At 35.0% G+C, this 19,113-nt stretch overlaps 1 protein-coding gene across 1 annotated transcript in view; it reads right to left on the bottom strand.

Moving 5' to 3' along the window:
• Window positions 1-15,881, bottom strand: part of U1A (spliceosomal protein U1A) — a 195,090-nt gene extending 179,209 nt beyond the window's left edge. Inside the window, exon 1 of the mRNA XM_089813586.1 lies at window positions 15,637-15,881. Within this exon, the coding sequence (XP_089669712.1) occupies window positions 15,637-15,709 (73 nt within the window). The 5' untranslated portion in view covers window positions 15,710-15,881. The remainder of the gene's footprint in view (window positions 1-15,636) is intronic.
• Window positions 15,882-19,113: the final 3,232 nt, after the last annotated feature.

Here is a 19,113-nt window from a genome sequence, read left to right as displayed (position 1 = left end):
GACGATGAGCTAGGAAGGCAGCACAGGGAACTAAGAGGTTGTACGGTTGTAGAGTTGCAGTACGGGATTACAATGAAGGTTGCCAATTGCGGATGAAGTATGGATGGAAGATAGTTGTGCACCCTAAACTACTAAGTCCGAATTTTATCATATGAAAACGAAACAAGAATGAAGATTTAAACATGAATATCCTTCAATAATTATATGCCAAAAGATGATGCTCCGATTTGCCAAATCCGAGCAAAGTGTTACATGCAACGGAATAGGGTGAGGGTTAAATCCCACAGAAACCAGATAAACCAAATAGGGAAGGTCTTTCACTTCTGAAATGGCAAACAACAGGGAACTCCATCAGGAATTCGCAGTACAGATAAAATAATCCAAATTGCATACCTACAACTACCTACAAGCCGTGCTTAATACCTATCAGGAAAACTTTCCGAGGGTGTACAAAGATGGTCGATGGCTACACTTACCTACGGAAACAAAAACTAAAAGGGGTCTGAGATATTTTAAATCAATCGGCCCATTAACAAAGATTTGATTAATAAACTATTTCATGACGAAGATATTACAAGCTACCAATGTTGTTTCAAAGTCATTCAAAAACCATCAAAATCAGTTCTTTTTCACATCAATGTCATTAATTCGATCAAAAGTCAAATAATTTGTCCTTCACACGTAAATAACCCATACTTTATCCCTATGTCTTAGTTGGATAAATAAATGCACTTTATTTATTCCCCCCTTCTTGTGTCTTCACAATTAATTAATTTTTATTAATTAATTGGTTAATTTGCCATGTCGGAATTTCCTCAATTCCCAATTTCTAATTCCATTTTGGTGGGAAATATGAGTTTTTAAAATTCAGAAAATCCCTTCCCCCCTATTGTGCTTTCATCCCCTACAATCATGCTTCATGATTTCTTACATCTTTCCCTACCTACTTCTCCCCTAATTTGGCCTTCATGTACTTATTAATTTTCCATCAACCTTCCCTTCCAAATTTCCCTTGATTTGTGCATTTGATTTCTCATTTCTATTTGTGCATTCAATTTGTCGCAATTATGACAATCCTTCCAATCTGCACATCTAATTGTCAAATTTGTATTTTGGGTCTCATTTCCTAGAAATTGAGATCAAATTCCCAATCCAAGCTAACCATCATCTTTTGAATCTTCTTGTGATGATTATAGTCAATTTTCTTTCATTATTGACTGCATAGTGTCAATATGGGAGCTACATACCAACATTTGGAGAAGCAAGAAAGGACACAATTGTCAAATTGGAGGACTGTTTTATAGTTTGTATTCCTTTGTCTCAATTTATTTTGCATTTGGATACGTTGATTGTGCGTGCTTTAGAGTTTGATGGTTCCTCTTGTGTGCATGTTTTCCTCGTTTCCTTGTCCTACATTTGGTGAACCCGACGTGAAACATGAATCTAACTGATTGTAGGTGTTTTTGATACATTTGCAAGTCCTAGAATAAAGTTGTGCAGTTGGTCCACTGTTTTCTGCACATGGAGCATTGTAATGTGCATTTGGTCAAGTTTTCAGTGCACTTGGCACTCTGTTTTGTGCACTTGGTCAAAACTTTGGGGCAATTGGTGTTTAGGCTCCAAAATTAGGGTTTTAGGGTTTTCTTAATTTCTGCATGTCTTTTGCTTTTACTAAAATGAACTTACATCTTGATTTGGGCATCTATAAAGAACCCTCACACTTACTTTGGTGCTCTTAAAATGAACTTCACATAGTTTAGGGTTTATATTGCAAAAGTGATCAATCTAATTTCTTTCAAATCAAATTGAATTTTGCACATAGCTTATGTAGGGGTTCTAAATTGACTTCAAATCATTCAAAACATCTTGCTTAATGACTTAATAAACCCTAATCAATCATATTTAGATGGCTATAGGTGCAGTTTGGTCTATTTGAGAGTTTTTGCAAGTTTGCAGTTAATTTCATTGTATAATTGATGCCATGTACACTTGGTTAGGACTCTCACGCACTTAGTCAAAGGTTATGCGCACTTGGTCAAAGGTTATGCGTGCTTAGTTTATATTTATGTGCACCTGGTTTACTGTTATGCGCAGTTGGTAAATGTGATGATTTTGTTGCTCAATTTTGGAATTTTGCATTCATACTTTTGTTCTAGGCTTAGATTAGAGGATTTATGTGTTACTGATGATTTGTGGAGCACCTTGGCAACTGTGGGATGAAGGATACATGAGAAATTACTAATGTGTTTGATGCAAGAAGTTTAATGAAGGACCTTGTGTGTCTTTCAAAACTTTTATGCTTGTTTTTAGTAGTTAGAAAACACTTCATTTTGGTGCATAAAATGAACAACTTGCTTATATCTTTGAAAGTCTTTGAGATTGTAAATCTAAAAAGATTGAATGAACATATCCTCTCCCCTCACCTTTGTGATCTTGGGTGACGAGAAATTCGTTCAATCTTTTTAGAGCGCTTTAGCAAAGCTGATGAGAGGGAATGACACAAGTAAAAACAAGAGCAAAGCAAGCTCCTTCTGATCCACTATAAATAGATACCTTCTGAGGCTAAAGCTTTGAAGGGCAAGGGTATCTTATGCCTAGTCTCCTCTGGGGTCTATAGGACCTAAATGGTGTTTAAGCTACCATGAGGCCTTGTATTGGCATTCATAAGATGCTTTTGAATGGATGTCTTGACTAAACACTTATGTCAAAGTGGCCAAAATAAAACCTCTACTCACTAGCGCAGGGGGCAACCCTAAAGACATCCCACACTTTCATGGCTCTTAGTAGAGACAGAAGTCCCTTGGTAGGTGATGAACCTTGTAATTCGAAGCTTGGTATGCCTGAGAAGTGAGTGTGTTGTAATGGGAGCCCGTGCTACCACAATTCTAGGTTACTTGCTATGAGTAAGCGCAGTTAGACTTGTTCAAATGGGAATTCAATGAGTATTGTCCCAATGAGCCTAAGTTGTGATGTGTTTGTTTATTTTACAACAGCCATTACGTCTAACAAGTTTTGAGTGAGTGTTTCAAACATTTCAAAAACAATTCAAAACAAGATCAAGATGGAGAACTCAATTATTACTAGAAGGAAAGAATCAAGAGCAAGACATGAAGTATATGGAAGTTAAAGCAATCTTAACGCTGATTTCTCATCAGCATAGAAGGGGTATTTATCAAGTTTCTCGATGAGTTTTCCAAGAAGGAATCCATATCCTCAACCAATAAAAATGTGTCAAGTGTCCCCATAAAAATGATTAATGAGATTGTGTCCAAGTTCATTGAATGTGAAAAAGAGAATGGTGATGAGAAGCACAATTCCTAAGGTGACGATGAGGTGGGATAAGCCCACATGGTCCTAAATTTGCTCGTTGGCTAATAAATGAATGCCTTATTCTACTTGGCCCATTTGGTGCCAAGTGGCATAGGCCCACATGGCCTTTTTTCTTATTGGCTCTTGAAGGCATTTGAATTTTCTAATTGGTCCACTTGTTATTGCACCTTATCTAGTTGTTATACATTCGAATTTGAATTTTAGTCCTAGGAAAGCAATGTAATTTTGATTTTTTCTATTGGCCCACATGGCAATGCCTAAATGCAATTTTTGGGGGGGGCATTTTAAAATTTGTAGCTATGGTTATAGAAACCCTAATTAGGGCTTGTGTGGATTAATTTGGGTCATTCATTCTGATTTAATCTTGGCCATTCACTGTAGTTGAGCTCCCTACGTAAAGGCTTGTTCACATCGTTTGTAAGGGATTTATGTTGAAAAGTTGTTAACAAAGTTCTACCTAAATTGTTCTCTATTCATTGTTGGTCCTCATGGTGGATACTGTTAAATTCTAGGATCGTTTCTACAAATGTAGAATCATAGCCATTGTTATAGATGATGTAATGCAGATTTGGATTTAACATAAATATGAGAGGAAGAGACATGTCTCTATGGTGTAATCATCCTCTAATAATATTATATTAACATGAATAATAAATTAATATGTATAACAATGTATATATATAATATATATTATATTATATACTATTATTTATATTATATACAATAATATTTATTATTAACAAGGATAAGTATATATAGGAAATGATGATTACCAATAACAATAATGTACATCAGATTGAATCAAACCGACTGAAGCTACAACTTTAACACTCCCTCTTAGTTAGGGGGGATTGATATAGAACACATTATGCTCTCAAGTATATGAAGAGATATCATCTCACCTTTTGAAATAAATTTTATAACTTTAATATAAGCTTAAACACCACCTTAAGTGTGCTCTATAATAGTAACTATGTCATGGTGTCCGACAAGATCCGGCCCAAAGAACCGTAAAAAGTTGGTTATCATGGTGTCTAGCAAAATCCGGCCCAAAGAACCATGATGAGTTGGTTATTATAGTGTTCGGCAAAATTTGGCCCAAAGAACCATGATAACAGGTCTACTATTTATAAGATCACCACTTTACAATGGTTACCTTATGTTTGTTCGTTATCATGACTTCCAACACTCTGGGACAACAATTTAATGAAGTCTGTCATGATAGCAGGTCTACCATTTATAAGATGTCATCTTATAATGATTACCTTCTGTTTATATATGCCACCTTTCATTACATATCATATGTGAAATAGTAACCACCATGAACCCAATCAGAGAGTGATACAAAGGCTTTCACCTTAATTTTCTCTCACAGAGAAGAATGCATTATAAGGAGTTTCACTTAGAACTTCTCCTTACAAAGAAGATATCATTCACAAAGGATTACACCTCAAAAATTCTCCCTTTGAACAATGATCCTGGGAAGTCAAGTCCAATAGTTATTCCCTTAGAGACTCTCTTCCCCAAGGATTCTTATCAAACTAACTCTAAATCTAATATCTAATTTTATGGTGATACTTCATCACTTCCTCATGATATACATAAGAGTGGGCCCATCAAAATCATGCAATTACACACATGTATTTCTAGACTCCCTCTGACTATCAATCTTCTAAGCTCTTGCGTTGCCTTAGAAGAAGTGTTATACTCCCTCTTAATTTAGAAGAATCTCATAATCTCAATCATCAAAGATGTTTACTTCAAGAGCCTCACTTTATCCATCTTGATCATCAAGGTCTTTGAAGCTACTATCATTAGATTGAGTCTGCACAATATTTGGTAGCATATGTAAAGTACCAACCTTCTTTTCTTGTAAGAATATCCTCAAACATAAAGGAAAAGGTCAAAGCAAATAACCCTTATAGTATGTATAAAATTACGAATAAGAGAGAGACTACAAAGAGTAGATAAATGTAAAAGATAAAAATACTTATCTGCACATGAAGATTCATAAATTGTCCTTTTAGATTATCTGAGAATGGAACATCTCCCCTCCAAATAAGGTTTTAGTGGGAATGGAACATTGACTATTATTCCCCCCACAATGTAAAATTTCCACTCATTCTTATAATTGTTTGAACAATTTTGTATCAAATATGACAACTCCTTTCTAAGTTCCAACTTGCTCTTTTCGTCCATTGAAGGTCCAAACATTTATTTAGTTTAACAATAGAAGCGAACATGTCTTTCCATTTTATCGAACTCGTCCACAATACGCCAATATCTTGATTCAGTATGATTGTGCCACATGAATGACTCTACAACTCATACGTCAAGTTTCATTCATCATGGAGAGACTCGTAGATGGTTCAAATGAATTCTTAAAACTTCATTCACGACAACTCAAATTTCCTTACAGTAACTTCTACACAAATACAAGTGGTGTCATTTAGAAGTCATCAATTCCTCATGATGTACACAGGGAGTAGGCCCATTAAAATCACATAGTCATGAGGTATATTCATGAATCACAACCCTCTTGACTGCTACAACTTAATGATCACTAGAGAATCCATTTCAACATAGTTTACTCCCTCTAAATCATCAAAGGTTGAATCATATCCTCTATCTGCTTCCTCTCTTTCAATTTTGCCTCTAATGAAATGTCAGGCTCCCTCTGAATCTCAATCTCCCTCTTCCTGTAATAACATTCTCAAAGGAAAAAATCATGGTGCATAGCTCTTATAATACATATAGAATTCCAAAACAATAGATTGAGCACAAAAATAATAATAGCAACAATATTGAAGTTATTATAAAAATACCCATCTCATTATTTTTATTACTTTCCATATAATAATTTATTTTTTATATATATAGTAATTTAAGGAAGTTAAAATATATTCATTTATTAGTAATTTAAGGAAGTTAAATAATATATAAAAGAAGCATAAATAATACACATAGACACTTCACTTTACGTTAATTGACCCTTCTATATTTTATGCACTATTTTAGTACAATGTATGAAAGTTGTTTGGGACGGTGACACTTCTCTTTGTAAGATTTTAATATATCTTTTCTATTGCCTGTCCTATCTCCCTATACATTTGCGAAGGATTTGCAAATGGATTTTTACAAGCTCCACTCTGTATTAGATGCAATAGAAGGTATGCTCGTAACGACTTCTTCCCACAAATTAAAAAGAAATTAGCAGAATTTGACAATTTCTATCAATGGAAGATCAACGAAACTGTAAAGTTCGAACGGATGATAATGGCGGATGCTCTCTTCCTCTACCAATTCCTCCAACAATGGATGCCCTTTCCCACAAGGTGATCCGACATTGATCCCACATGCACAATGTCATATAGAGTAGTGCGGTCTGATCCCATCACACAGTTCCACATCCTCATCTACGATCTTACATGAAAAACTCGTCTACCCAATCTTGGTCATTACTACACAATGACATCAAGATATTAATCTCAGTGGCAAACATAGGTTGCAGATTCCAGTGAGTAGTGACATCGGATGCATGTGAAATTCCAACACAGACCATCAAATCCACCATGGATCGAAGGCATCAAATATGCACATAGTGCACCCCCGTGGTGAATTGGAATCCGTTCTAGATAATTCCTTCCCGCAGCTATCCCTTCTTACGCATATGGCTCTATATTTACACTCCCGAGATCCACATGCGGTCATTTGAATTTGTTTGAAATGGGTCCTTTGATTTGTTTGAGATACTATGAGGCACAGGAAATGAACACTGCTAGACTAGGAATGTATTTATTTATTTTTATATATTGGAACTCCCTCCATATTGATTCCCCAATTCAATATTAAGTAGTAGTGAATGATGAGAGGTTTGTTTTTCTTGGCTGTCAAATCAAATTGATTCCATATGCATATCCTCAAAATGTATGGACATTCACCGCTCCTAGCCTTCAACGTACCCACCTTTGCATCTTTCCTACATCCTTCCCCATCTCTCTTTATCTTCTTCCTTGTCTAGTGTCCAATATGTGTGTACACATAACTACATGAAGGGAAAAAAAATTATTTTTATCATTGTTTGTACTAAGTACCCCAAAATGAATCAATGTATAATTCTCTCCTACCAAGTTAGATCTCCCCTTATATACATGTGTTGTACCAAACAATTATTACACTCTCATTCTAATCCCGTGCCTTAATCTCCATGTTGGGTATGTCTTCTCCTTATGGGTTGATCGCTAGTTCTATATGCATGTCTTTGTCATCTTCCACTTTTAATTTACCTACTTATGTCAGTCTTTCTGTGCTATATTTGCAGAGAGCCATTCTCTTATTTCCACAACTGCCTACAGTGGATGCATTTGGAAGAACAAAGGAAACTCCCTAGATTTCTCGATGTCGTCAGTTTATGAAGATGCATTTTATTCGTTTGATCCTTCTCAACAACAATATCTCATATAATGATATGAATTTGAAGTTTGGTGTTGTTTGCATCAATGCTCTATCGGGTTTGAATTTCAAATTGATGTTTTAGAAAGAGAGAATTTATCAATCACTAAGTTGGATAAAGTCAATTGAAGATGTCTCACTATGCACAAAGTTATCCATCTCACGACTTCACCTGCCAGTGGATTGCAGAATCATTTGTTTCAACTATGCACCTACATTTGCATGGCTTGGTCTTCCAATCATCAATGATTATCGCAACAAACTCTACTTTATTTGATATTCCCAAATATCCGAATTTGCTTTGATACCATTTTAAATTCTAGGATTATTTCTGCAAATGTAGAATCATAGCCATTGTTATTGATGATGTCCAAATGCAGATTTGGATCTCATATAAATATGAGAGAAAGAGACATGTCTCTATGGTGTAATCATCTTTAAATAATATTATATTAACATATATATAATATACTATAATATATATATTATATACAATAATATATATTATTAACAAGGATAAGTATATATAGGAAATGATGATCACCAATAACAATAATGTACATTAGATTGAATCAATCCGACTAAAGCTACAACTTTAACATGGAGATAGTCAATGTAGAAAATTGTACTCTGCTCGAGCCTTGTACAATTAAGGAGGCATGATTAAAGATTTGATGGGGCCCACATCATCCTAAGGAAAAGCAGAAAATTTTCAAGCGGACAAGGGTATTTTAGCAAAAAATGGGGGAATTCATAAAAGGAAAGATTATTAAGGGCAACCTTCCATTTGGCTTGATCCAACAACAAAATCATTTAAAACATAAACCCCATATGGAATGGTCCATGATAGGCCCACCAAGTGGAAATCAAATAAGAATGAAATAATATATGACACTTCATAGACCAATCGAATACCAACAGTCAGAGGGGAATAGAATGAGGTACCGCACACATTACGTCTTTGGAAAATTAAAATTATGTATAAGGCACAATTGGTATTAAATCGAGAAGAAAATAAGACAAAACATACTCAGCACAGTACTTGCATGGTTCTTTGCATCTCTCACTTAGATTAGGATTTCATTATGTGTTAGGTAGACGTAGAAGTAGCAGTACATGGATGGAAGGTATTGTTGAATGGTGATTAATGATGAAGCTAGTGTCCATACCTTTAGGTACTTGTTGATTGTAAGTAACAATGCAAGGTTAGTCTGGGTATAAATTGTAAGTCTTTAACTTCTATTAGAGATATTCATGTAGATTGCGTCCTCATAGGGTATTTGGATGAATATTGACAATGTGAAAATCATTCTTGCATCCATAGAAGATAGCATCCTCCTATGTCTAGATTATACAACAAAGCAAGGATTGGTTAGAAGCTCACCCCATCATCAACATTAAATTCTAAGAGTTAGATAGAATTTATAAACCATTTCCTTTGCAAGTTGTTTATTTGGAAGTGATTGACATTGAAGCAATTGGTATCCATTGAATGAATAGTGTAAGTCCTTTTGTGATAACTAGCATATCACATCATTATAACTAAATGAAAGTCCACGATTAAGAAGGAACCTTGGGGTTCTCATTTGATCACACAATTCATCCACATTGTTTAGCATATGAGCACACCTTTATTCAAGATAGAGTTAAAGATTTGGTGTTTCATCTCAAAACACTAAGTATTCAAGTTTATATGTTGTAGTGGAACCGAACTCACATCTATTAGAATATTATAATGCTTCTTCAATAGCCATCTTAGTTTGTCCTTAGTTTATTAGGTAGTTTTTATTTCCCTCTTTGGTTCATCTTTGTTTCTTTTAGAAACATTGTCTTTGTAAATCTATATAAGGAGCTTTCATGCCCTTTGTTTAATACAACTACAACAACATCAATTTACCATAACATAGTATTGGAGCAAGTCGATGGAATTTCATAAAATTTAGCGATTTTTTAAAAAAAAATTCAAGCCTCTTGTAATATGGAATTTGGCTCAAAAAAAAAAAAAAATCAATTTTTTAAATAAATATCATAAGAGGTATTTTCTTAATTGCCGATTTGTGAAACGAATCCAATTCGGGCACGTGAATCAAATTTGTGGATTCGTGATTTTTTTTTCCAAATTAAGATCCGTGGAGGATTTGTGTGTATATAATAATATATATATATATACTAAAAAAGAAGAGAAATATACATAATTTCAAAACTAAATCACTTCATAGTATGAATCTTTGAATCTAGTCTACATATAATTGATCTATTTTCACAATTATTAAGAAAATCAACACGTTCACATTCACGATTTTATTTTTTTTGTGCCTTGTATTACCCCTATTCCACGCTAGATCCTCGAATTGTAGCTTGGATCCTTAAAGATCTAGGCAGGATCCTTGATTCTGCTTGTGGATTCATCGAGATCCGCAACGGACAGATCCACAGGCAGAATCAAGGATCCTACCCGGATCCTCATGGATCCAAGCACGAATCTGAATCCAGATCGGATCCGAATCTAGATCCAATCTGTCTAGGAAGAATCCGGCAACTAAGGGTATTTTATAAAATTTGTGGTTTGTCTTCAAAGAAATTTTCTGAAAATCACAAGTATTGTTGAAGCTTTTGATCACACGATATCTTGGATACAGCAAGGGTCTAATCTTTTAAGGTTGCATGTGAGTTGCATATTCTTGCATGTTGCTTGAATGTGCATTTTGTTACTTGTATGTGATGTTTTACCATGTGAAGTCTCATATTTTGCCGCATAAAGGTTTCTCTTATGAGTTTTCATAATATTTTCCCTTAAAAATTTTCTAATAGGTTTTCATAATTTTTTCCCTCAAAAAAATTATAATGGGTTTTTATAAATTTTTCCTTTGAAAGATTTTATGATGGGTTTTCATAAATTTTTTCCTCAAAAATTTTCTAATTTTGTGATTTGCAAAGTTGTATGGGATCCCTTTGTGGGTTTATATTTTTTTTCCTCAAACATTATCTGTTGAGTTTTACTGTTTTTCTAAAAAAAATGAAGATTTGTTTTCTCTTATCTATATCTCGGATTCAGTTGTTTAGTTTGACCATTTTTTCACCTAAAAAATTTGTGTCTGGTTTTCTGACTTTTCTCTTTAAAAAACCATGGCCTTTTGCAGTCTATTTTGGGGCATCATGCTCATATGCAAAGTTTGGAGGATTTGTCGATTATTCCTAAAAATCATGTTAGTTGTTCTCAGTTTTTGTCTCTGTCTCCAGGGAAGAACAACTCTATTATCCAACATCAGGTTGGGTGGTTTTGGGATGATTTCTGATCAGATGTTTTGTTAATTTTAAGAGGATTAGTGACAGACTCATCTTGGTAGCAGTGTCAGTGGCAGGTTTTAGTCTCTTTTTGCAAAGTGATCTGAAGAAAGGGGCACACTTCTCTATTCTTTTCTGACGGGTTTTCACATCATGGTCAATATCATTTTGCAAACAGCAGAATGTTTTGAAAAATTTGTGACCAAAAGACAGCAGTTAGACAATGATCATTAAAGGAGGGTATTAGAATATTATAATGTTTCTTTAATGGTTGTCTTAATTAGTCTTTAGTTTATTAGGTAGATTCTATTTTCGTCTTCAGTTCATGATTGTATCTTTTAAAAACATCGTCTTTGTAAATTTATATAAGCAGCTTTCATCTCCTTTGTTTAATACAACTACAACAATATCGATTTACCATAACAACATCAACAAATCTCTAAGAGTAACAGAAACCAGGAAAAGGCATAGTTAAACAAAATCTGCACAATTTCTTGGAAAACTCAGGAAACAGCACATAAATTTGGCAATTCATGATTATTCAGGTTTAATTGCAAGCTTTTGGAGTGTAATGCTACGTTCCTAACAAAAAATAGTGACTGTAACCTATATCAAAACAACACATAAAACCAAATACCTAAACTTTGACAACATTGGTTGAAAATGTGATATAATTTTTACATCTATTTTTTCTTTTTTGGTTGAAAAACAACATATCATACTTGAATGGCAAAGTAAACATCACAAAAATCTTAGAAACCACTAAAATCTACTGTAATCCAGCAAACATTTTTAAATAGCACATGGTGCAAAAGAAACTCTTCTCGCTTCTGAAAAGCTCTGCAAATCTAATCCAAGAGTAAAATGAAATCTCCACTTGGACATAGAAATCTTTAAAGCTACTAAACACTTCCCCGCTAAAAAGGACCTCCTAAGAATACCTTTTACTACTAAAGTCAAATGTAGGTCAATTCTCTTACTTTAAACTCATGTGTCAGTTATAAGACCAGCTGATTTTGACTTTTCCTCATACTGACTGTATAACCACTGAGTAATTGGCTGCACAACTGATGAGTAACAGACTGTATGACAACAAAGATATAAATGATGATTAATGCAATTAGTCCTGCATATTTGACACATTTTGATAAACATGTACCAACTAAATGAGAATCTTTTCCTTGTGACAGCAAACCAATCTTAGCAAATCTGGTACTGGAAAATTCTTCTTTAAAACCTCAAATATGCAGTCAGAACAGAAATACTATTGTTTAAAAAGCAGAAAACACTTTTCATACTCAGTTGTAAACTATATTTCAATATTTTTTTATTAAGTATTATAGAAGATGCAACAAAAGCTAGTTTATTAGGGTTGAATGGGGACAAATACCTTCCCTTTTCCCTGCATTCCCATCATCTGAACTTTTCTGATACTCAGGGATAGCATGAAACATCCCATGGCTATCTTCTACCTGCCGAAATTTGGAGAATGTGTCCCCAAAACGCACTTAACCATGCTTAACATTCCAGGAATGGCTAGGCATTCCCCTTTTATCATTTAAGGAATAAAAATTTTCAAAAAGTAATTAAACTATTTTTGCCAGCCTGTAATAAAATCTTTGCATCACTAAGAGCAAAACATAATTCTTAAATCATCAATATGATTAGCTTCTTAAACAATTTATGAAAAAATAAAATATTCATGTTCCCTTATTTTAAATTGATAGTTTTCTTCTCACTATGTGACACTGTAATAAATGTGGCTGTAGAACTAATACATGCAAAACACTTGCAGATAAAGAAATATACATACATAGACTGAAACTTTCTATGACAAGATTATTGCATGATGTGATTTTAGTAGATTGCATCAAGAATATAATTTTCCAAAATCCTGAAACAAATGAATTTTGAATATATCAAAAACTCCCACATTGCAATCCCAAAAACACATTCCAACATCCAAAAAAAATGGCCTCCGGGACATACATTCTGCCCATTCACATCCAGAATGAAACATAATTTTGTATGGATGGTTTTCAACACTTCGATAATAAACTTTTTCCCAGTGGCACACAGAACCTTCCATATATTGGAGAGCCATATGAATCTACGATACTCCTTTATACCAACAATTTAGCCAGCAACTTGTGACATTTTCTTGTGGAAATTACTCCATGATATGCCAAGTGGAAGATGCCATATCTGATAGAATTGTGCAACAATGGCACTTTGAAGTTGTCTGAACTCTGAACAGCCGATGTAGGCTAGTCACTTGAGACAATAGACCTTCAATCTTGGGCATTACTATTGTTAGATTTGCATTCTATGGCAATACGCAAAGACAAGATTCCATCCTTATATAGAAGCAGAACGATGATTTTTATCTCCATATTTGGTCAATAGTGAAAGTAAGAGCTTCAAAAAAAATGTCTGACATCTTCTAAGTAACAACTAACTCGTTAATCAAGAGTTACAAACATTTCTGACTTGCGAGGCTCCTATGACAATTTCCTTAATTTCTTTAGCTAAACGGGTACATTTCACTTAGATGCTTTTCAAACTTAAGTAATGAAGCTGTTCTGTTAAATTTTTATTTAAACTAAGATGTTGAAGGAAGGACAATATGTGAGAGTTACCTGGAGCCTGCCCATCTGATTTTATTACAAGCAGGTGATACTCAAAGCTCAAATGCTAATGAAAGCTAATGGAAAAGGCACAAGTTTATTGGGATTGTCTGATCTGAATCACCGTTATGCGTCAAGTTTTCAGCAGGCAGCTTGCACTAGTTGCTGGAGGCAGTGCAAACTTAACAATATGATGATTATACATGCTTGAAAGTACAATTACCCCAGCAAGCTAAATCCTAAGAGATCAATAGTCGCACCTTAGCAGGCTCTGCAAGAATATATGCAACAAATCATATCCCCAAATGCCAGTTTCAAATTTTGCAATCAAGATTCCAAAAGGTACCATCATCAATACAACATTGACTCAAATGCCAAAAACACAATCATTTTATATTAACAGAGAAAGCTGTTGAGAGTACTAGCTAGGGTTTCACTCTAGTCAGCATTCTTGTGCAGTTACAAACTACAGAGTCTAATTTTATTACGAGCAGGTGATGATCTGTGCTAAAATGCTAACCAAAGCTAGTGGAAAGGCGCAAGCTTATTGGGATTGTCTGATTCGAATCACAGTTATGCATCAAGTTTCCAGCAGGCAGCTTGCACTAATTGACGGAGGCAGCACAAACTTAACAATATGATAATTATACATGTTTAAAAGTAAAATTACTCCAGCCAGCTAAATCCTACAAGCTCAATAGTCACACCTTAGCAGGCTCTGGAAGAATATCTGCAGCAAATCACCTCTCCCGATTGTTAACTAAACTTTTGCAATCAACATTCCAAAAGGTACCATCATCAATACAACATTGACTCAAATGCCAAAAACACAATCATTTTATATTAACAAAGCAAGCTGTATAGAGTCCTAGCTACGGTTTCAACCTGGTCAGCATTCTTGTGCAGTTACAAACAGCGAAGTCTAATTTTATTACGAGCAGCTAATGCTCAGTGCTCAAATGCTAACCAAAGTTAATGGAAAAGGCGCAGACTTATTGGATTATCTGATCTGAATCACAGTTATGCATCAAGTTTCCAGCAGGCAGCTTGCACTACTTGACGGAGGCAGCACAAACTTAACAATATGATAATTATATATGCTTAAAAGTACAAATACCTTGGCCAGCTAAATCCTACAAGCTCATTAGTCACACCTTAGCAGGCTCTGCAAGAATATCTGCGGAAACTTGCATCTTCCAATTGCCAATTAAACTTTTGCAATCAACATCCCAAAAGGTACCATCTCAATACAACATTGACTCAAATGCCAAAAGCACAATCATTTTATAATAACAGAGCAAGCTGTAGAAAGCACTAGCTAGGGTTTCAACCTGGTCAGCATTCTTTTGCAATTACAAACAGCGAACTCTAATTTTATTACGAGTAGGTGATGCTCAGTGCATCAAGTTTCCAGTAGACAGCTTGTACTAGTTGACGGAGGCAGCGCAAACTCGACAATATGATAATTATACATGTTTAAAAGTACAGTTACCCCAGCTAGCAAAATCCTGCAAGCTCAATCGTCACACGTTGGCAAGCTCCGCAAGAATATCTGCGGCAAATCCCATCTCCCAAATGCCAGTTTAAGCTTTGGCAATCAACATTCCAAAAGGTACCGTCACCAATACAACATTGACTCAAATCCCAAAAACACAATCACTTTATATTAACAGAGCAAGGTGTAGAGAGTACTAGCTAGGGTTTCACCCTGGTCAGCGTTCTAGTGCAGTTACAAACAGCGAAGTAATGTATATGGGGAGAATAGTTCAGAAGAGGGGGGAGGCAACAATAATACAACTATTTTCACTGGAATTCTTATTATATTCTCCAATTCTACATTCAAGAACATTAAAAGCCAGCACTATTGCACTTTAAATTAAATATTTTACGTTGCAGTATTGCGTTAACAAGGATAGAAATTGCAAGGAGGTTTTCTGCACACCTTCTAACTTTATCTTCTCATTGAGATTATTGATGTAAATGGTCATATTTGGAGGAACGTCGGAGGACTGCATGCCTTCAGAGCTATGTAACCACTGCAACAATTTTCCGGCTAGGATCTTATACTCCTGTAACCCTCTTCTTTCGCTGTACGTCGCAGGCCACTCTCTTTAAAAAACCGATGTCTACCAAGCCAGGAAGTCCAGAGTGAACCGAAATCCCGCCTCTCCTCTCTCTTTTGTGACTATTTCAATAACGAAAACAATTTACGAGTTTTACGATCCCTTTCGTTGGGATGCCGGCCGTTGCTGGAGAGTGTGGGAGGCCCTCAATACTTTACTATTCAAAGTTATTAATAGCAATAGTACCTTATTGTGCAATTGGTGCCTCGTAGATATGTGGAAGGTAAACTAAGTATTCACATTTTGGTTTTTTTTTTCTCCCTCTCCCTCTCTTCCTTTCATCTTTATCAATCTATCTCTATTTCTCTATCCTTTTTCTTCCATTCTATCACTCTATCTTCATTTCTATTTATGTCTTCCTCTCCCCCATCCATATCCCTCTTCTTTACAATCTTTATCTCCATATCTTCTCTATCTCCTTAGTATCTATCTCTCCTACTCTTCCCTCTACATCCCGTCCTCTTTCTATCCTTTTATCTCCCTATTTCTTCCCCCTCTCTCCATACCCTCTTTTTCCATTGATCTCCCTCCATTTCTCTCTCCCCTATTCTTGTCTCACTATCTCTCATCTCTCCCTCTATATATCTCTCCTCCTTTATTTTCTAATGTCCCTTTATTTATCCATGTTATCTCTCTATCAATCTATCTCACTATCTATCTATCTCACCATCTATATCCCTTTATATATCTTCCTATCTATCTCTGTGTTTCTATGTATCCCTTTATGTCTCCCTACTTCTCTTTCTATCCTTACCTCTCTATCCATCTCTATCTCTCTATCACTTTTTCTTTCATCCTCTCACTCTATATTCATCTAGTGAAATATATGTCTCTCTATCCATTCATCTTTCTTCTTTATATATTTATATTTTCTATCCCACTTTCTCCATCTCCTTTCCATACACCTAATCTTCCCAATCTCCATCTTTGCACCTCTCTCTCCCTCCCTCCCTCCCTCCTATCCCCTTATGTCTTACTATGATATCCCCTAATCCTTCTCTCCATCTCATCGTCTCTCTCTCTCTCTCTCTCTCTCTCTCTCTCTCTCTCTCTCTCTCTCTCTCTCTCTCTCTCTCTCTCTCTCACACACACACACACACACACACACACACACGCACGCGCGTCCCCCCTCCCTCTCTCTCCTATCCCCTTCTCTCTCTCATTCTCTCCAGCTCTCTCTCTCTCTCTCTCTCTCTCTCTCTCTCTCTCTCACACACACACACACACACGTCCCCCCTCCCTCTCTCTCCTATCCCCTTCTCTCTCTCTCTCTCTCTCTCTCTCTCTCTCTCTCTCTCTCTCTCTCTCTCTCTCTCTCTCTATCAAATTCCCACCCTCTTGCTCTCTTTCTCTCCATCACTCCCTCCCTCCTTCAATCTACCTTTGTGTAGTAGCAATACATAACCTAATTGGGTTTTACAAAATCTGATCGGGTTTAACAAAACCTGATCAAGTTATACAAAACCCGATTGGGTTATATGAAACCCAATCAAGTTATTAGTCGATATGGATAATGTAGTCAGAACTCAATAACCCAATCAGGGTATTGAAAATTGTAAATGAAACAACATGCCAATGGTTATTATGTTGTTTCAATGCAGTCCACTGGATTCTTCTATTCTTTCACATGTATTTCTATACTAGTATGCAAGTATAAGGTTTTTGTTCGTGGAAATGCTAAATTTTATATTTTCCATGTGCCAACATCTTATTTTGTGTTAGTATATTGTGATTGAGCATAAAATAATCATGCAAATATGTTTAGTTTTTGTATTTTATTGTGTATTTTGTTCATGTTATTGTTTGTAGGGTAATTTGCATCTACAATCATGGGAAAGAATGAGAGAGGAACGATTGAAAAGTGAGAGGCAGCAAAGGCAAAAACAAGGGAGTGTATGAGGAGATTACGTGAAGGTACATCATCAAATGCCTCCAATGTAAGTGATGAAAATCTACTTATTGATATTGATGTCGCAAATGCACCTAATTTGACAAACAAAAATGTTCAACATACCCCAATTGAAATGATTATGACAAATACACTTACACCACCTAATGCTACTAATGTGACATCTCAAGTTGAAATGATGAATGCATAGAATGTAAGTAATGAAAATATAGAGCATGTGTGCACATCAACATCTCCTAGAATAATTCATAGAAAACAAAAGTTTATAATTGACATTGATAAAAATATTTTGAAGCCAATGCATGATAAAATGTCAAAAAGAAATTATAGGAGAATTGTTCAAAAGATTTGGAATAACTATTTTGAAAATTTAAATCAAAGTGGAAGATTCCAACTTCTTCTTTGAAATGGTTAAAAATCTGAAATTTAGAGAGACAATGAGAATTTCGGGGTTAATAACACATGGAAATAGTAGTGAAAGAAGCATTCTTAGAAATCTCTTCAATGCATACCAATCCATTGGTTCAAAAGCACGTACTAAAGATGCTAATACAAATCAACAGGTCCTCACATCAACCATAAGGGAAAAGGAAATGGAAAAAACTTGTATGGTAAGCAAAACAAGTAAATCATTGAGGATAACTAGAACAACGTTAATCAAAGCCTTAGTGAGGTGAGAAAATTGAGAATTCTAATGAGACTTTTTTTTTGTCATTCCAAGGTAGACTCCCACATAAGATAAAGTTATTGTTGATGCACTAAGAACATTAATAGAAAACTATTGGCATGACAACACAAGGGCTTCACCAAACCAAAAAGATGTTGTCAAAAGATGAATTATAAAAAACAAATCGTGAGCCACATACAAAATATTTATTTGGATATGACTCAAACACAATTTTATGAAATGTTTCTTCAAAAATTTCCTCAAATTAAAATCAGCCAAAGGTTTTTTGAGATGACAAAAACATTCTATGTTAAGATAAATCATACACACACTACATGTTGTAGGGTTCGTTTTGAGTTTTCTATGCATTATGATGTTTATCGTTATATATGTTGTAGTTTGCATACTAACAAAATATTGTAGGAATGTGGTCTACAATTAACTCCTAAGTCACTAAGAGAATTTATTACAAGTGTACTATGTAAACGAGATGATTGGTGCATTTATTATAAGACCATGTGTTTGAAAGTTTTTTGCCCTTAATGAGCTAGTTTGCAAAAGTTACATAGATGCCTACATCTAGATAGCACACGTGAAATTGGTAAGATACTAGTTTCTCTTAGAAAGTACAAGTCAGTTATATATGGTGTCAAATATGGAAATGAATTAAAGAGGCGTGAATTAGTAAAAAGTGATGTATGTGCAATTGATTTTATGAAA

This window comes from Cupressus sempervirens, chromosome 2 (assembly GCF_028749045.1).
Source record: "Cupressus sempervirens isolate cs-2001-9-10 chromosome 2, ASM2874904v1, whole genome shotgun sequence".
Classification (NCBI taxonomy): Eukaryota; Viridiplantae; Streptophyta; class Pinopsida; order Cupressales; family Cupressaceae; genus Cupressus; species Cupressus sempervirens.
This window is presented reverse-complemented; position numbering and strand designations above follow the sequence as displayed.